Below are 18,384 nucleotides of genomic sequence, written 5' to 3'. Positions count from 1 at the left end.
AGCGACGAGGACAGCGACGACAGCTCGAGCGATGACGAGCACGACCGACGCAACAAAGATCGACGAGGCGGCGGCGTCCAACGAGGCCGACGGAGAAGAAGCAGCAGACCCTATCGTCGATGGCGAAAAGAAGGAAGATGGAGGAGAAGGGGAGGGAGAGGGCAAGATTGAAGGCGAAGGCGAAGGGCAGACTGAAGAAGGTGAGGAGGAGGGCGAGAGGACTGCCGAGGGCGATCTCCAGTTCCACATCAGGAAGAGGATCAACAAGAAGCTGGCCAAGCGAAGCAAGGGCAGCGGCGGCGACACCAGGAACTCCTACAAGAGCAAGGGCCGCCGGGTCGGCAACAAGGTCGACAAGGTGGGCAAGGCCTCGGGCTGGTACTGAGAGTGAGGTCTGTAGTGCTTAGTCGACAACAAACAATAATAGCCTATTTATTTTTGCATTTCCGGGAGGTTTTCCTTCAGGCCCACAGAGAAAAGCCGCGGCCGCAAAATTGTCAATGGCGGTTCTGTAACGAGCACGGTATTGATTCGACAACCAACGTAGGAGGGAGTTCCATCTTGGATGAATTTTGTGCTGACCCGCCAATCTCGGGTTGCAGCGGCCTAAAGTGAAAAAAAAATGCGGGTGAGACGGTGGAGCAACTTCATCAAGTTCTTCGGCTTTGCCCTTGTGGTACGCACCTCAACATATCTTTTATACACGTATATGCACGCTATATCTTTTATTTAACCTCTATTTCTATCTCTGCTCCCTATTGCTCTTTTGTACGTGCTCCCCAGGTGCTGGGCTTTGCAGAGCTGGTCTACGGCGTGGTCGGTGGTCTCGCGTGGGCGGACTTCGTGGTGGGTGGGGTCACCGTGTGCGTGGGCCTGCTTGGCCTCTACGCCGGCTTCCGGCCATCCATCGGCGCCGCCAAGCGTGTACGCGCTTCCCTCTTCTTCCACTTCTTTCGCGGTGGTGCTCGAAGCCACACACACACACACACACGACTCTCACTTGCGACCGCCGGTCGCGTTGTGCAGTACTTCTGGGCGCTGATCGTGGTGGCGGTGCTGATGGTCACGGTGCTGGTGGTGTACATCATCGTGCTGGACCGCGGCTACTGGGAGGAGCTGTGCGAGAAGGAGCAGCTTAAGTTCGGATCCAACACCGACTGCAATAGTAACACCACACGATACCTCTTCGTCGCTGCGGCCATCGTCCAGCTCGTCATTACCATGGGCTGCTGCGTACGCACGCACTTCCCACCAGCTCTCGGCGCCCGTTGTCAGCTTGTCTGCTCACCCATTTACGATTGTTGGAATCTGCAGATGAGTTGCCTGTGCTGTGCTCGCACCTACTACAAAACACTGGCCCAGGAACGTGGTACTCATCATACCGTGTTGTGTGTGTCGTGTGTGTAGTGAGGTTTCTGTGTTTCACAAGTCTCTTTACATCCTTTGCATAGGGCACCTGCTGGGCCACGGTACGGCACAGGGCACGGAGCCCGGACCGCAGGGTCCCTACCACACGGCGCCTCTCTTCTCGAGCCGAGCGCCGACCAACGCGACACCCTACAACACCATCACCGTGCACTCGACAGATTACCCACCAATAGTTCGTCCCGACTGTTCGTGCGTCGATTGGCCCGGCGCGGACTATCACATAATCTCTGACCACACACACGCACACGCATGCACGCACGCACGCACGCACGCACACACACACTTCAGGACACGATCCCGCATCTCTTGCCACAGAGCGCCTACCCCACCGAGCACGCGCCACCGACGCACTACCCACCACCATGCCGCCCGTAGATTCGATTCCTTCTTCACCTTCTTTTCATTCTCTCCTTCCCAGCCCTTCACGCTGCGCCGCCCAGTCTGTAAATTGAGCGATACCCTTGCTCCCTCCCGCCACCCCTCTGTTGGGGTGTCGCACTTCGAACGTTGCGGCGCGGCTGATGGCTCTTCTTTTCGCATCCAACATAAAAATTCAACGCGTTCGAGATTTATACGCCACACGCAGGCGAAAACAAGGAAGAGGGAGACAACGAAGACAACGAAGACAACAGAGTGCCTACACCAACCGTCTTATATATTTTTACAGAGAGTAGGTCAGAGGGCACTGTTGTCGCGCATCTGGTCGATCTGGTGCTGCAGATGGGCGTTGGCGCGCCTCTTGCGCCACCACAGCACCGCCACGCCGACCACGACGGCGCCCACCACCAGCACGAACGCCAGGGGGATGACCACCGACGTGGCCACTACCAAGGCGAGGTTGTCATCGTCTCCATTGCCGTCACCAGAGGCGTCAGACCGGCCCAGCAGCACGCCCAGGCCCAGCGACGGGTCGTAGTACAGCGACTGGTTGAACGGCGCGAACTCCAGCACCAGCTCGTACTCGTAGACCGCCTGCTCCCGCCGCGACAGCAATCCACTGGCGAGGCGCACGTCGTGGCCCACCAGCGGCACGAGGGTGCCGTCGGCCAGCGCGACGTCGAACACCTCCACCACTGCCACCAGCGGCGTGCCCGATGACGTGAGGGGCACGTAGTAGGTGGTCATGTTGGCCCGCGGCTCCCCGCGGCGCTTGACCACCGTCGCCGTCGCCGCGGCGGCCTCGGTGGCGGTCAGGTCGGCCAGCCTGTAGCTGACGCTGAACGGCTGCTGGCTCAGCGACGATGCGTTGCCGTTAGCGGTGGTGATGTTGATGGACCACTTGACGGTGTTGGGGCGGATGGTGAGGTCCAGCGCGTCGAACGCAGTGTCGTCGACCGCCTGCGCATAGAAGGCGAAGATCTGGGCAAAGGTGGTGGCGTTGTCGGCAAGCAGGCTAGCGTAGGTGTGGGTCTCCACCACAAACGATTCATCAGCCCCGCCCACTGTCGTGTTCACGACGCTCACATCGTACGCTGTGTGGTGTGTGGCGTGTCGTTGGTCGTGTCGTGTCGTGCGCAGTCAGTCAGAGGTGTCAGAGGTGTGTGGTGGGTCATAGGTGTGTGGTCAGTCAGAGCCCTTTTTGTGGAGGGCACGGCAGAGTGACGTACGTCGGAGGTCCAGCGACCAGCCGTCCACAGTCAAGCCGAGGAAGGAACCGCCCACTTTCGTGCCTGGTGTTGAGTTGAGGTGCTTAAGTCAGCACACATCGTATGTGTGTGAGCGCTGGTGCGTGCGTGTGCGCGTGCGGTGGTTGGTGAACCTGAGGAGCGGGGAACGGAAAGGTCAAAGGTGGGCTCCTCGCTGCCGAAATCCACCTCAACGCCGGTCGCCAGCGGCGACACCGCGGGCGCGCGCGAGGCCGACGGGCTCGGCGTCGGCGACCTGGTGGGCGAACGCGAGGCAGCCGGGGGCATGGAAGGTGCGGGCATGGGCGTGGGCGATAGCGACGGCGAGGGTGAGGGTGAGGGCTGGAGGCAGCCGAAGATGTCGATGCTGAGGGCCACCACCTCGTTGCTGTCGACCCACCCTCCCTGCTGCTCCACCACAACCTTACCGCCCAGCCCGACCAGGCCGCCGATTGGCGCGCCGTCGTAGGGGATGGTGGAGCCCTGGAGCACGCGGTAGCTGCCGTCGGCGAAGGCCAGCACGAGCCAGTAGCTGGTGCCGTTGGCCAGCGCAATGCCCCCCTTGGTGGTGGCGTTGAACCGAAACTGTGTGGTTCCACCACCACCACCACCGGTGGTGTCGATGGGGGCTCCGGTGCTGTTGAAGGCGCCGTTGGCGTGCGGGATTCGAGGCTGCAGCCCATCCCCAGTGTCGGAGTACAGCTCAACCGACCCGAGAGTCAACTTGGGATCCTCGCCTGGCGAAGAGGTAGTGGAAGAAGTGATTATTGTTATAAGTAATTTCTTGCTAGGTTTTTTAACCAAAAAACGAAAAAATAGTCTTAAATTCCACAGTAATAAAATGAAGAAGAAAGAAGTCCTCTGCGAGAAGACGGCGGTGAAGTGAAGCACGTTGAGGTCGGCCTGGACGTCGAGCCGTTGCGCAACCCGAGGCACCTCAGACGCCAGCTTGCCGTTCGTAGTGCTGTTTGTATTGGTCACCACTTGCCTGCAGCTTTGAGCATCGGACACTCCAACGAAGAGAGAGTTAGGGAAGGGAAAGCCGCTGCCCGAGAGCAAGACCAGGAGGGCCACTAGGAGTGCAGCACGCCACGCCTTCACCATCTTGTTGAGTTTTATACTGAAAATGACAAGCTGGACTTTCTGCCCCGGGGGAATTGGTCGACACGATCGTGCCAAGTGCGGCAGCGCACCACTCGTTTACTATCCGAGTCGCACCAAACCATCCCATTGGACCACGTCAGCGTTTCAAGTAAGTGTAATTTCAATTGCACTAACTTGTACCGACTCGCATTCCAAACGTTCGAGGGTGGTCCCTTGCTCTTGATCGAATCACTTCATGTTATGTTTGGCGATGTTGTGCTCTAGAGCAGATCGCGGGGGTCTGCCTGAGTTGGTGCCTCCCCGAAGTTAACGGCCGTGGCCCGGTTTCGGTTGCGCCGCCACTGGAACCAACGCACCGCGACTAGACTCGCCACGATGACCGCCAGCACGAACAGCACCGCCAGAGGCACCGCCACCGCCACACCCAGGATAAGGCCTAGATCGGACGACGACGGCGATGAGCCATCTCCGCCCGGCCGACCGATCAGCACGCCCAGGCCCAGGCTGGGGTCGTAGACAACGAATTGGGTGAAGGGCGGGAAGCCCAGCTCGAGCACGTAGCTCCCATTGTTCGCCCCTGCGACGTCCGCAGACTCGGTGGCGACTGCGAGTGACATGTGAGTCAGCGGTACAACCGCGTCGTCGACCAGTGCCACGCCAAGCACCTCCAGCTGAGCCACGGCATCATCGACTGAGCCTCCGGAAGTCTTGGGGAGCGCCACGTAGAAGGTCGTGATGCCAGCTTGCGGCGTGTCGTCCCGCCTGAAGATCCGCTGCTCGGCCGTCGGCGATCGGAGCGTGGAGAGGTCCGACACTCGATAGCGAATCGTGAAGCCGTTGCGTTGCGCGTTGGAGGTGAGGCTGTGGTTGGTGGTGTCGACCGCAGCGGTGAAATTGGCGGTACCGTCGCGGGCGGTGAAGTTCAGTCCAGCGAACGACATGGGCGTGGCTTGGTGGAAGTGGGAGAAGGACTGCGTGAGTGTCGAGGCTTCGATCTGGGTGCTGTAGGCATAGGCGGTGGTCGATGATGGTCCACTGGTAGTGCCCATGCGGGTGGTGTTTAAGGCTTCAAAGTCCACAGCCACATCACCCAGTAGCAAGCCAGCGACGCCCAGCTCCACGGCGACCGCTGACGAAGACTCAGGGAGTGAGCCAGTGATCGACACCGCCGGCCCTTCGTCACTGAACGTTGCAGTGGTGTTGACGATCGCTTTCACTTGGCCGGTGATTGAGGTTGGCCGTGAGGGCGAGGTGCTCGGGGATGAGGAAGGTGATCGAGTAGGTGTGGGTGAGGGCGAGGGCTGGAGGCAGCCGAAAATGTCGATGCTGAGGGCCACCACCTCGTTGCTGTCGACCCACCCTCCCTGCTGCGGCTCCACCACAACCCGGCCGCCCAGCCCGACCAGGCCGCCGATTGGCGCGCCGTCATAGGGGACGGTGGAGCCCTGGAGCTCACAGTAGCTGCCGTCGACGAAGGCCAGCACGAGCCAGTAGCTGGTGCCGTTGGCCAGCGCAATGCCCCCGTTGGTGGTGGCGTTGAACCGAAACTGGGTGGTTCCACCACCACCACCACCGGTGGTGTCCATGATGGCTCCTGTGCTGTTGAAGGCGCCGTTGGGGAGAGGAATTCAAGGCTGAAGCCCATCCCCAGTGTCGGAGAACAGCTCAACGGACTCAAGTGTCAAACTGGGCTCCACGCCTGTCGCAAAGAGAAAAGGCGGTGAACCAAAAATGTGGTGAGGATTGGACACAAAACAATTGGAAAAAAGAGATTGTTACTTACTCTGCAAGAAGACGGCGGTGAAATGGAGCATGTTGAGGTCGGCCTGGACGTCGAGCCGTTGCGCAACTCTAGGCACCGGAGAGGCCAGCTTGCCGTTTGTAGTGCTGTTGGTATTGATCACCACTTGTTGGCGAGTAACCATCTCCCCAGACAGAATCCTAGCCAGCCTCCTAGGTTAATTACCTGGTAACAGAGTTACCTAGTAATAAACCTAGGATGCAAGGGAGTTACTCAGCGTCAGCCAACCACACACTACCACCTCCAGGAGAGGACGAAGATCTGGTAGCCCATGCAGCCACTCAGGTCCAACTCAACCAGCAGAACACTGCACACCGTGACCAAGCCAGGCAGGTGGCCAAGCAGGTCACCATTCAGAGAGCGACCAAACACACACTCAAGCTCCTACAACGACAGGAGGACTTCAACAAACAGGCATCCATTGCCCTCAGTCTCATCTACCTTTCAATCGACCCATCACTCAAGCCGCTGATAGCCACCTGCAACACGCCAGCCAAGGCCTATCACGCAATCTGCAAGCACTACAAGCCTCACAAGACATCTGAGCTCATGAGGTACAACAACGACCTCTATGCACTGAAGATGGAGGCCAGCTCTGACCTCCACATGCACTTTGACCACATTGACCACATCGTAAGATCCACAGTCACACTCACCAGCCTCCCATCCAGCTTTGACAGCATCAAGCCTGTCATCAGGCTGTGGGACAGCATCAACAACTATCAGCTGCACACAGTACTTCTCCAACACGAGCAGTCACTACATGACATCCCCTCCTCACCAAAGGAGACACTCCTCATTGCCAACACACATACCAGCCACAAGGAGCACCAGAGGCACCAGCAACCACGCCACCAGCAGCATGACAATGGACAGGCACAGCATCACAACCACAGCCAACCCCACACAACAACTGAGAAGCTGCAGTGCAGCCACTGCCAGTTCACCAGCCACACACACAACAAGTGCCACAAGCACATGCATGGTGAGCCCACACCACAAGGACAACTACACTCCACACAATCAGCATCCTCAACCCAGCCAGCACAACCACAGCCATTTTGCACACCAGTCCAACATGACTGAGGACGCACTGTACACCAACAACAGAGCAAGCATCACTCCCAATTGATGGGTCCTCAACTCTGGCGCCACATCACATATGACATCAGACCGCGCCACTCTCCACCAGTTCCAGGAGCTGACACTGAGCACTGTGACCCTCAGCAACAACTCCACCATCCAAGTGACTGGACAGGGCGACATACACAGCCACATTGTCATCAACCAGTGCTGTGTCACCATCACACTCACCAATGTCCTCTACATCCCACAACTGTGCAAGAGCCTCATCTTGCCAAACCGCATCACCAAGATGGGCTATGTTGTGCTACAGGATTGATATGGGTGCCAGATCTACAACCTGAGCACCCTTGACATCTTCCTGACTGCAACTGCTGAGGGCGGCATGCTCTATGTTCTGCTTGAGCTCACTACAGCAGAACTGGCACCTGTCAAGGTCAACGTTGCTCAAGCACATCACTTGCCCTCCCTTGTGTTGCTGCATTGTCAGCTTGGACACATCAGTGAAGAGCGCATGAAAGCCATCTTCCAAGTGATGGGTGGCCATGTCCAGAGCAGTGACACCATTGGACACTGCATCTCCTGTATCAAGGGGAAGCAGTTGAGACCAGCCATATGCAGGGGGTCCACCAAGCGTGCTGATCACCCAATGCACATCATCCACTCTGATGTCTGTGGGCCAATGCCAGTTGAATCCCACAGTTGGAAGTGATACTTCATGTTGTTTATAGATGACTGCACTCACTATGTGCATGTCAAGTTCATCCACACCAAGCACGAAGTGCCAGATGCCTTCCACCAATTCCTGGTGGCCAACACCTGACAGGGCCACATACACATGCTCCACTCCAACCAGGGCAGCAAGTACAAGAACACCAGCTTCAAGTGCTACCTCACTGACCACAGCATCGACCACCAGATGTCACCCACATACACCCCTGAGTACAACAGCATGGCTGACCGATTTAACCACACCATCCTCAACCTCATGCAATCCATGCTCCACAAGTCCAATCTACCTGCCCAATTCTGGGCTGAGGCTGTATGCACAGCCATGTTCATCAACAATCACACCCCAACCAAGGCCAAGCACACTAGCTCACTGTTCAACCAGTCAGTGACCCAACCTCACCAACCTACATGTGTTTGGAACTACAGCACATCTGCTGATCCCTGCATGGCTGCGCAACAAGCTTGACCTGCACTTGCATGACGCCCTCTACCTCAGCCCTGTGAGCAATGGATTGCACCACCACCTCTGGATGCTTGAGAGCAAGCACATCACAGAGTCTTGTGATGTTGTCTTTGATGATGACTCCAACTTCCTGTGCCTGCCTCTGTTGCTTGTCAAAGTACTGAAGACCAAGCACACAATGACCTACCCCAAGAATGGTCTCTGCTTGACTTGCTGTCCCCTCAAGCTGTGACTGATCTTGATGAAACGCACATTGAAGGCATTGACAATTCCATCATGGATGACTATCACGATCCAACAGAGCCCATGTCACCATTCAGGCCTATGGGCCTTGACAATAGTCACTACGGCGACTTTGGTGGAGAGGACTATGTTTCTCCCCCACCCATGCCAGTGATCATGGGTGGCTTGTGCATGGCAGCACAGCTGTCCCTGGAACGCCCAACCACGCCCCACACATCATCCACAACTGCAACTGTGACAGCTGTCAGAGGCACCCCAGCCTTGACCACCGTGCCACCATGTCACTCCATGCACAGTCTGGTGCCCAACTGACACATCCTGGACGGCTCCACCTGGGTGGTCAATGATTGGCACCTCCAGGCCTCTGTGGCTGAAGAGTGCATGTGCATGTGCAACAGACCACAATGCACATTCACGCCCATGCATCAGCACATGGCACACACACCAATCCCCCTGCTGTCATCACCAGCGCCAGTACACACACTGAGCATGTACACTGAAGCTCTGTTGTCTCCACAGGCAAGTGCATGGCACAATGCCATGCAACTGGAGCACCAGTCTCTTATCCACAATGGGACCTATCAGCTAGTCACACTGCTGCCTGGCCACAAGGCCATCTGAACACACTGGCTGTACAAAGTCAAGCAGCTGGCTGATGGGAGTGCTACAAGGCCCAATGGGTGGCAAAAGGTTACTCTCAGCTACACAGTGTTGACTACAGTGAAACTTACATGCTGGTTGTACAGCTTGAGAACCTTCACCTACTACTTGCACTGGCCACAGTGCTCAACCTTGAAATCCACCAGATGGATGTCAAGACTGCCTTTCTCCATGCTGAATTGGACGAGGAGATCTACATCACTCAGCCTCTGGGCTTCAAGTCAGCTACAATGCCCAGTCACGTCTGCCACCTGATCAAGAGCCTGTACAGCTTGAAGCAGGCCCCATATGTGTGGAACAAGTCCATCAACAGTCACCTACAGGCCAATGGCTACCATCCCACCAACACCAACACATGCATCTACATCCATCATGAGGGGCGCAGCATTGTGTTCCTGTCTCTCTACATGGACAATTGCACCATCTTCTCCACCCACAACCTGCTGCAGGAGACCAAGTCTGTCCTTTCAACCAAGTTCAACATCAATGATCTGGGTGAGGCCTCCTCTGTCCTCAGTATTGAAATCCTGCAAGATCATTGCCATGGCACTCTCCAGCTGCATCAGGCTGGCCACATCAACAGTCTTCTCACCAAGTTTGGCCTAACTGACTGCAAGCCCCACTACACTCCCATGAACGTTGGGCTAAGTCTTAGCTCTGTCCCCAGTGAGCACACTGTGATCCCCTACCATTGGTGGACTTCTGTACATCGCCCAAGCATCATGACTGGACATTGCCTACACTGTTGGCTACCTCAGTAAGTTTGTGTGTGGCTATGACAACTCACACTGGGCTGTGGTCAAACATGTGATGCACTACCTCCATGGGACACACAACCTCACCATCACCTATGATCATGCCAATGTCAATCTTTGAGATCCAGCCACTCTCATCCCTTGGGTGTGGTGCAACTCAGACTGGGGCAGCAACACCATTGACAGGTGATTGGTCACAGGCTTCATTCTCTACCTCTGTGGCGGACCATTTGCATGGACCTCAAGGAGTCAATCCTCCATCACACTCTCCTCATGTGAAGCTGAGTTCACTGCACTTTCAGAAGTTGTGAAGCAGATTCTCTACATCTGCAAGTTCTTCTGTCCCCTTGGACTGAACACAACTCTCCCAGTCATGATCTACAGCAACAACCAAGGAGCTATCATGCTTGCTCACAAGACTCAACAAGTGTTCCATCCAAGAACCAAACACTTTGATATCAAGGTCTGCCACCTACATGAGACAATCTCCAGTGGGATGGCCACTGTGACCTACTGTCCAACTGAGCAGATGATTGCTGACATGCTAACCAAGGCTCTACCTCATCCTCAACTGGTCCATCTGAAGCAAATTGGAAATCTCAACATCTGTATGTCATGCCAGCTGAAGGGGCGTGTTGGCGAGTAACCATCTCCCCAGACAGAATCCTAGCCAGCCTCCTAGGTTAATTACCTGGTAACAGAGTTACCTAGTAATAAACCTAGGATGCAAGGGATTTACTCAGCGTCAGCCAGCTGACTCCCAGCGACCAAAAACATATATATACATCTCCCTACCTCAATTGTTTTTCTATCTTCACAATACACTCTCTTCTTCTACACCGACCCACTTCACTCTGCCAATACCACTGGCTTGCAGCTCTGAGCATTGGCCACGCCAACAATGAAAAACAGGACCATGAGAGCTGATCTCCTCTCCTCTGTGCGCATCTTTGCTCTTCTCTTGATGCGAATGGTTGCTACAAGGCGGAGTGTGGTAGGAGAGCTGCGAGGAGTGACAGTTGTGTGACAGTTACAACAACAGTTGCCGTTAGGTTACAACATGTGGCATCTCAGGCCGAGAGTGTATGGAATTTTATTTTTTAATTGTCTCCGGCAGTTTAGGCTCTTACTCCAAAGCGGACAGCACGCCCAGGACCCGCGTTTATTATGGGCCAACCCGACCCAGTTCAACCCTGACCGCGGTTCAAGCCAGTGGCCAACAACACCGTCCCGTTCGGCGGCGGCAAGAAGGACTGCCGCGCCCAAATACCTTCTTCTTCAAGCTCCTGGTGGTTGCAGAAGACCCGCAGGAGCGAAGATGTCCGACACTCTACAGCGAATCGTGGAGCGGTGGCGAACGACAGGTGCGTGGAGAAGGACTGCGTGAGGGTCGAGTGCAAGCTGGCCAGCGACGCCCAGAAGTGGGCGGTGATCAGACACCCGCTCTCACCACAGCTGTGTTGCCGGTGTAGGTCCGGTCTGTAACGGCGTTAGGCAGCCACAAGAAGAAAATGCAATTCTGCACTGAAAAATGATCAGCTCCGCATGCTGGAAAAATGGTCAAACCCCGCACACGTACACAAACTCAGTTGGTGCAGTACTACCCAAAAACTACGTACGCGCCCATAAGATGGTAGTGTGCGCGGCACCAGCAATGCCGTCTATGCCCTCTTCAAAGCGGTGGCACTCGACATTCCTACTGGTGGTCCCTATCTTGTTCTTCCTTGGCACTGCCGTCCTATCTACACACGGTACATTCATCCTGGCTACATATCGTCATTTAGTTTAGGTCATACGCCTACATCTTCTGTTTTTTCGCAACACTATGAAATCAACATCCAGATAGTCGAGTATTACAGCTCGTCGCTTTTGGTCTTCTTCGTTCTTCTTCTTTCTTCTTTGGTTGATCGTTGTCCCTGACGACATAATTGTTTTCTTTTTCTTTTTCTTTTCTTTTTGCCAGGGGTACCCTCCACGACCATCGTGTGGGCCGAGCCGGTAGATGGGCACTGGTGGGACCCGCTGCGCTGGCGCGATGTCGCCACTGGCGAGCCGCGCGTGCCCGTGGCGGCCGATGTGGTATCAATAGCCACCTGGAACCATACGTCCTTCAGCGTCTACGTCGACGTACGTGTGCCATTCAACCCCCCCCCCAAACAAATCTATGCTGCGAGTCGTGTTCACATTTTTCATCTTTTATGTACGCACAGCCGCTACAAACAGGGCAGACGGTGTCTATAAGATTGTTGACGGTGGGCTCGCCCGATTCGGAGTGCTGCGATGACAGCACCGGCCTGGCGTTGTGCTGGGCTGCCGTCGTGCTACGAGGAGGTACCCTTCGACCACTTCGATGATCTTCTTGTTCTGTGTGTGCGTCGATGAATGTCTCAACACACACTCACTACGCGGGCCTTATAACAGCGAGAATGGCTGTGAAGGATTGGGTGGTGGTCAACCCCTTCGGCGTGCTGCGCTCCACAGTCAACCCGCTGGACGCGCCCGACGTGGAGGGTGAGCTCAGGTGCGGACATGCAGGACTCGGTCCTGCTCGTGCAGTACACAGACCGCCCGACTAATCATTCGCGAACGAATGGTGCGCGCAGTGTGTTGACCTCGCCCAGTACCTCGATCAATGGCTGGGCACAGGGCAGCATGCGATTTGTGGGCAACGTCGATGTCAACTACGGAGCACAGGTAACGACACACACACACACGATACACACTGCTAATGACGCCACTTTCCAAAGGTGACCGTGGCCACGCTCTATCCCAACGTCACGCTCAAGCACACGTGGGGCAACTGGTTCGTGGAGGGCAACCTGTCGGTTGTGGGCCAGACCGAATTTTTATTCTATGGTAGCCCATCTCGCTGCACGACGCGCACGCCCGCACGCACACACACTCGCACAGTTCTAACGGGTGACGATGGCTTGCTGGCGCAGTTACTCTGCCAATCGCGCGAGCTGAGGACGTGACCGCCTCCCAGATCAAATCGACCTACCTCATCGTGCCAGACTACGAAATTATCGACCCGCAGGCCCGCAGTCTCCCTCTGCCTTCTTCGGGATGCCACTACAAGCTGCGGAACAACATCGCCCTGCTCCTCTTCGGAACCTACGGCCTCGAGCTCCCTGCATTCTTCCTCTACGACGCCGTCGAGGGCTAGTACGTCGCCCAGCAGTTGAGTCCATATTATTATTAATCTGTTTTTCATTTCAATTTTTTTCAATTCTAGAATTGTTTTACATTTCTTTTTATCAGATTTCATTTCTTTTACCGCTTTATTTGTGACGTTGATCTCACCGCATGTCTCGTCTCCATAGCACGAGCACCTTTGGCGTGTTCACTGATCATGCCCGCGAATTCAACTTGGCAATCGGCGGCGACCGGTGCCAAGTGTATTGCGAGGGAGACAGCAGCAACGCCTACGGTACGAACTGCACATAGGGCAAAACAAAATCCTCCCACCACCACGCTTACGACACACGACACAAACGTCACACGCGGTGCACGCGACACACCAGATCCGAGCGAGCCAGGCGTCACCTGTTCGGCGAGCTCTTCGAACTCGTTCGCCATACTCTTGGAAGGCGCGACCCAGAACTGCAACTGCCCCGTTGGCCGCACCGGGGACTCCTGCCAACATTGTGCGTTGTCGCCCTCCTCACCATTTCTTGCTCGCTCCGCCTGACTGACTAATAATTCCCTCTTTTTACATCTACATCGCCATCCCAGACTACTGCCCTGGATCCCCTGGTATGCTATAATGTTCTGTTTCTTATATTTTTATGTTAGTTTTTTCAAAGTTCTGTATTTCTATTTCTATTTATAATTCAATTTAGGACAATCGATGCACTTACGCACTCCTTTTGGCGGGCGCAGAATGCAGTGGCCGTGGAACTTGCGACGGCGGTTTCCAGCCAGCCCGCTGCGTGTGCCCTTCTGGCTGGACTGGCTTCGCCTGTGAGATACGTAAGTGCCGACTCTCTTTTATGTTTTGATGGCACACAACCAACCTTTTCATCTCGTTTTTCCACGATCAGCGGACTGTCCGGGAGAACCAGCGTGCAGCAACAACGGCTTCTGTAAAACCGCGACGACGCCCTATTGCCAATGCCAGGCCAACTGGACCGGTCCAGCGGGCCAGCCTAACGATTGCTCTGGTACCGCGCACACAATTTGCAAATAACCACACACGCACACACGCCACCGCACACACGCACACACTCACGCAAGGCAATGGGCGCCACGATCGGCGTGTAGTGCCCATATGCAGCAACAACTGCACGAGCCCGGAGAACGGCGTGTGCACCGACGCCGACTCAGGCGTGCCCCACTGCCAATGCTTCGAGGGGTGGGCGCTCGGCCCCGACCTCGACTGCTCCCTCGGTACCAAACCAATCTTTACTCTTTTCTCTGCGACGAACTAACTCTGTATTGTTGACATTCCCTCCTGCACCACCCCACCAGCCTACGCGCGGTGCCCGGGCCAGAGTGCGAACGAGTGCTCGGGCCGCGGGTCGTGCAACCGCACGTCGGGCCTGTGCTCGTGCCCTCCCGGTTGGCGCGGGGTCGACTGCTCGCACACCGACTGCCCCGGGTGCGCTCCTGCCACTCACTCCTCACTCTTGCCCAATCGAGCTGTGGCCTTTCACTAATCAGCGATCGCGCAGGTCGCCGGACTGCAACCACCACGGCGAGTGCGTGGTGAATGGCACGACGGACGCCGTCGAGTGCCGATGCAGCCCCGGGTGGATCGGCCCCGATTGCTCCGTCGGTGCGAACCAAGTCTTGCTCTGGCGACAGAATTGAGCAGGTCTAACGTGTGTGTCGTGTGTCGCGTGTGTCGTGCAGCCGAGTGTGCGGCGGGGGCCACGGAGTGCTCGAACCACGGCAAGTGCGTGGATGTGGGGCTCGACCCGCCGCGTTGCGTGTGCGCGGCCGGGTGGACCGGACCCGACTGCTCGGTGGCGCTCACCGCCTGCGCCTCGGCCCCGAACTGTGACGTGTGCGTGGCGGGCAACGGCACCTCCAAGTACTGCACCGCCTGCAATGGAGACTGGCGCGGCGCTGACTGCAACACTCGTACCCAACTCCTTCCCTCTGTGTTCCCTCTCACACACGACTGACCCTTGTGTGTCGTGTGTGTCGTGTCGTGTCGTGTCGTGTGTGGGCGCAGCGTACTGCCTTTCGGTGAACGACTTCTCGGTCTTCCCCGAGTGTTCCGGCCATGGCTCCTGCTTGGCGGGCGGCGCTGCCCAGCCAGCATGCCAGTGCCGGCCTGGATGGGCGAGCGGTCCCCTCAACGACTGCTTCTCACGTACCTCCCCTCGTTCTTCTTTCTTTGCACTTCGTTCTTCGTTCTTCGCCCTTCGCTCTTTTCTCACTCGCACTCGCATATCTTTGTAGCCACGTGTGCTGCGGCCCAGGGCCAGGCGGAGTGCTCTGGCCACGGCGCCTGCTCTACTGATCTGGCCAGCCCCGCATGCATGTGCGATCCGTACTTCTACGGCAACTCGTGCTCCATTTGTACGCGCACCCGCACACGCCCACAGCACACATGTCGTCGCACTCACACGCGCACGCACACGCACGACCGCACACGCACACGCACACGCGTTACATTTTTAGATGAACCGATGTGCCCGGGCTTCCCGGACGAGTGTACGGACAGCGAGCACGGGACGTGCGTCAACGGGACGTGCCAGTGCGGCGACAACTGGCGCGGCTCCGACTGCTCGGTGGTGCGATGCCCCGGCGCCGAGGAGAACTGCAACGGGCGCGGCCGCTGCGACTCGAGCGTCGAACCGGCCGAGTGTCGGTGCGACGCGCGCTGGACCGGTCCCGACTGCGCCACCCGTACCGTCACCCACCACGCACACAACACACAACACACGAGACACGACACGACACACACGGCACGCAACACGACACACGCGTGAGCTGACTAGAGACATGCAACAGCGATCTGTCCGGGCGATTGCTCGGGCAATGGCCAGTGCAACGGCGACACGAACCCGCCGGTGTGCATGTGCCTGCCGTTCTGGGGCGGCGCCGACTGTTCCGAGTCGCAGGAGCGCGGCAGCTCCTCGAGCGACCAGTCCACAACCTACGCCGCCGTCGGTGGCGCTCTCGGAGGTAAGCTTCTTCTCTGAAGTATTGCAAAGATAAGCCTTAGCTTGAGCTTACGTGTGTCGTATCGTGTGCGTGTCGTGCGTGTGCCGTGTGTTGTGTCGTGTTGCGTGCGTGTGCCGTGTGTCGTGTTTCGTGCGATTGCAGGAGGAGCGGTGGCGCTGGTGGTGGGCGTGGTAGCCGCGTACGGCGTGTTCAAGGGCCTGGCCGCCTACAAGACCTACCAGATCAACAAGGGGCTCAACATCGGCCAGGTCAACTTTGCACTCGACGAGGCCCACGACACTCTGTGATCTCTAGAAACCCTATGTAAAAAGGCTTTTTAATAAAAATTTTATTATTTATTGAATTTTTTGCCGGAACACTCACATCCTTTTTCTTTTATGAAAATTAGGTGATAAATCCAAAATGATAAACTATTTATTATCAGAACATAACAGATTTAAAAAAAATGAACGCGGGACAGCCAGCATCGCCTTCGTCGCCGACGGCCCGCCGTGGTGCCCCGGGCGGCGGTGGAGGAGGGGACAATGCGGAGTTCCCCATGCACGTGTTCGTGGTGGGCCTCATGCAGCCTACCACCAAGCTGGCCTTTGAGCAGTGGGTGCGGGAGGGCGACAACGAGACCAAGGAGCTGCTCCAGCGCATCTCCCGCACGCGCGAAGAACTCGTCAGCGCCCTCACCCGCTCCACCCCCGAAGCCGCCCTACGCGTAAGCAGACTTTTTATATTACATTTTTATTCATTACATTATTATTATTATTATTTTTATATTATTGTTAAGTTACCGCCTCCTTAACTACTGCGTGTGCGTGTGCGGTCGTGCGTGTGCGGTGGGAGACCAGTCGCTCGATGCGTACATTCCATGCGAGCTGGGTCTGGTACGAAGAAATCGTGTCTCGCCTCCCGTGTGCATGTGTGCGGTCCCTGAGTGAACGCGTGCCATGTGTTGCTGGTGTGCTGTGCAGATGGAGGGACTGGGCCAAGCGGCCGCGGCAACGGGCAACCCGGTGGCCAGGAACATTCGTACGCTTCACATTTACTTATTTATTTATTTATTTATTTATAGATCAACACTGATATATATTGATATGATGCTATGGTGCGTAGGGGTGTGCTGGACCAGCAGCGTCAGCGTCAACTTCTTGAAGAACCCGATGGTGTTCAACAGCATGTCGTCAGAGCTGTTCTTCTCCTACATGGTGCGGGCCAAACGTCACCACAGCTGGCAGCTGCTGACGGCTCTGTGGTATCTGATCGCTCTCCCCGCGACACTCTTGCAGACGGCCGCATTCCTCCACAGAGCTGCGGCCGCGCAGCGATTCGGCACCATCTTCGCTTCTCAGGAGGCCTTCGATGAGGGTTCCAAAGAGGTGCGCACCACTCAATCGTGAGTCAGCCGTGCGTGTCGTGTGCGGTGGTGCGTGCGTGTGTCGTCATAGTTCTCCTTTGCCACACAGGTCGCTCGCTCGCTCTGCATGGCTGCGGGCATCTTCGAGTTCATACGAGACACCCAATGCCTCCAGTTCAAGAACGTCAAGTACTACTTCCCCCCGTTTTGCGTCCAATTCGAAGGCGAACTGACGGTGGCCACGCGACACGGCAGGCTGGACCCGCCGGTGGCCGAGATCACGGAGCACTTCCAGACCCTCTTCATCAAGTGCGTTGCTGCTGGCCTGATGACGGCGATTGCCGCGTGGTTTGGTACTCACGGTCGTGTGGGGCGACGGCAGTCTGTGTCTCGCCGAAGCGCAGCAGATCGCGGTGCAGAAGGCGATGGCAAAGGGCACCAGCGACTCCCTGCTGTCGAAGCTCATCCTCGACATCTCTCAGAAGTACAACAACGTACGTTGTCGTGTCGCACTGATTGACGATGGGAGATCAATGTGGCTGACCCAAAGCGTTCGTTCATTCAGGCGTCGTTTGCGCTGAAGGCCATAACCGGGGTCGAATTCGTCGAGTCGTTCCGCCTCTATCTCACCCTCAACAACCTCCTCTTCTCTGGCCTCACCTACAAACACCTCGCCCGCGATGCCCACGCCAATGGGTACCCCTCTTTTTATAATTTTTGTTCTATGCTTTTATTTGTTTCATTAATACATTGTTAAGATCAATTTAATTTTTTTTTTTGATTATTGTCGCTCACTTTGGTGTCAACAGGGAGTACGGCCGGGCGGTGGCCTACATGCAGAAGGCCGTGGGCGAGGTGCCGGAGAAGCCCAAGGGCCGGTTCACAGACGCGGCCTTCCAGTCGTTCGTGAACGTCTACGGCGCCGAGCGGGATGAGCTCGTCAAGCTGGCCAAGGCCTACGCCAGCGACAACGACGCCATCTACTACGACCGCGTGCCGCCCGAGTC

The 18,384-nt window shown here is 56.5% G+C and overlaps 9 protein-coding genes across 9 annotated transcripts in view; 7 read left to right on the top strand and 2 right to left on the bottom strand.

Annotated features, from left to right (window-relative positions):
- Positions 1-385, top strand: part of ACA1_254040 (RIO1 family protein) — a gene marked incomplete at both ends in the record, with an annotated part of 2,252 nt that extends 1,867 nt beyond the window's left edge. Inside the window, one exon of the mRNA XM_004367586.1 lies at positions 40-385. Within this exon, the coding sequence (XP_004367643.1) occupies positions 40-385 (346 nt within the window). The remainder of the gene's footprint in view (positions 1-39) is intronic.
- Positions 386-622: 237 nt separating this feature from the next.
- On the top strand, positions 623-1,803 carry ACA1_254030 (uncharacterized protein; the record flags this gene model as incomplete). Its single annotated transcript, XM_004367585.1, has 6 exons — positions 623-676; positions 784-924; positions 1,027-1,233; positions 1,315-1,369; positions 1,452-1,600; positions 1,717-1,803. The coding sequence occupies 6 exons, from the start codon at positions 623-625 to the stop codon at positions 1,801-1,803; spliced, it is 693 nt and encodes a 230-aa protein (XP_004367642.1).
- A 300-nt stretch (positions 1,804-2,103) lies between these two features.
- On the bottom strand, positions 2,104-4,157 carry ACA1_254020 (uncharacterized protein; the record flags this gene model as incomplete). The annotated part of the gene is made up of 4 exons (XM_004367584.1): positions 2,104-2,900; positions 3,036-3,098; positions 3,188-3,785; positions 3,945-4,157. The coding sequence occupies 4 exons, from the start codon at positions 4,155-4,157 to the stop codon at positions 2,104-2,106; spliced, it is 1,671 nt and encodes a 556-aa protein (XP_004367641.1).
- Positions 4,158-4,417: 260 nt separating this feature from the next.
- On the bottom strand, positions 4,418-5,743 carry ACA1_254010 (uncharacterized protein; the record flags this gene model as incomplete). The annotated part of the gene is made up of 1 exon (XM_004367583.1): positions 4,418-5,743. The coding sequence occupies one exon, from the start codon at positions 5,741-5,743 to the stop codon at positions 4,418-4,420; it is 1,326 nt and encodes a 441-aa protein (XP_004367640.1).
- Positions 5,744-7,120: 1,377 nt separating this feature from the next.
- Positions 7,121-7,360, top strand: ACA1_254000 (uncharacterized protein; the record flags this gene model as incomplete). The annotated part of the gene is made up of 1 exon (XM_004367582.1): positions 7,121-7,360. The coding sequence occupies one exon, from the start codon at positions 7,121-7,123 to the stop codon at positions 7,358-7,360; it is 240 nt and encodes a 79-aa protein (XP_004367639.1).
- A 519-nt stretch (positions 7,361-7,879) lies between these two features.
- Positions 7,880-8,468, top strand: ACA1_253990 (uncharacterized protein; the record flags this gene model as incomplete). The annotated part of the gene is made up of 2 exons (XM_004367581.1): positions 7,880-8,083; positions 8,235-8,468. 2 exons carry the CDS (start codon positions 7,880-7,882, stop codon positions 8,466-8,468), a joined length of 438 nt encoding a protein of 145 aa, XP_004367638.1.
- Positions 8,469-9,285: 817 nt separating this feature from the next.
- ACA1_253980 (copia LTR rider, putative) lies at positions 9,286-10,084 on the top strand (the record flags this gene model as incomplete). Its single annotated transcript, XM_004367580.1, has 2 exons — positions 9,286-9,805; positions 10,056-10,084. The coding sequence occupies 2 exons, from the start codon at positions 9,286-9,288 to the stop codon at positions 10,082-10,084; spliced, it is 549 nt and encodes a 182-aa protein (XP_004367637.1).
- Positions 10,085-11,450: 1,366 nt separating this feature from the next.
- On the top strand, positions 11,451-16,319 carry ACA1_253970 (EGFlike domain containing protein; the record flags this gene model as incomplete). The annotated part of the gene is made up of 22 exons (XM_004367579.1): positions 11,451-11,469; positions 11,858-12,021; positions 12,105-12,225; positions 12,316-12,415; positions 12,451-12,487; positions 12,541-12,588; positions 12,642-12,750; positions 12,837-13,059; positions 13,218-13,324; positions 13,419-13,541; positions 13,630-13,650; positions 13,777-13,866; positions 13,938-14,057; positions 14,158-14,283; positions 14,365-14,494; positions 14,568-14,671; positions 14,749-14,979; positions 15,074-15,214; positions 15,304-15,423; positions 15,526-15,753; positions 15,859-16,032; positions 16,174-16,319. 22 exons carry the CDS (start codon positions 11,451-11,453, stop codon positions 16,317-16,319), a joined length of 2,682 nt encoding a protein of 893 aa, XP_004367636.1.
- Positions 16,320-16,477: 158 nt separating this feature from the next.
- On the top strand, positions 16,478-18,384 carry ACA1_253960 (uncharacterized protein; the record flags this gene model as incomplete). The annotated part of the gene is made up of 9 exons (XM_004367578.1): positions 16,478-16,738; positions 16,872-16,907; positions 16,995-17,052; positions 17,137-17,228; positions 17,310-17,399; positions 17,487-17,686; positions 17,760-17,871; positions 17,943-18,073; positions 18,187-18,384. Coding segments are annotated over 9 exons (1,178 nt in total), but the record flags the coding sequence as incomplete, so codon positions are not given.

The sequence above is a fragment of the Acanthamoeba castellanii genome (assembly GCF_000313135.1).
Source record: "Acanthamoeba castellanii str. Neff unplaced genomic scaffold scf7180000084768, whole genome shotgun sequence".
NCBI classification, from domain to species: Eukaryota; Discosea; order Longamoebia; family Acanthamoebidae; genus Acanthamoeba; species Acanthamoeba castellanii.
This window is presented reverse-complemented; position numbering and strand designations above follow the sequence as displayed.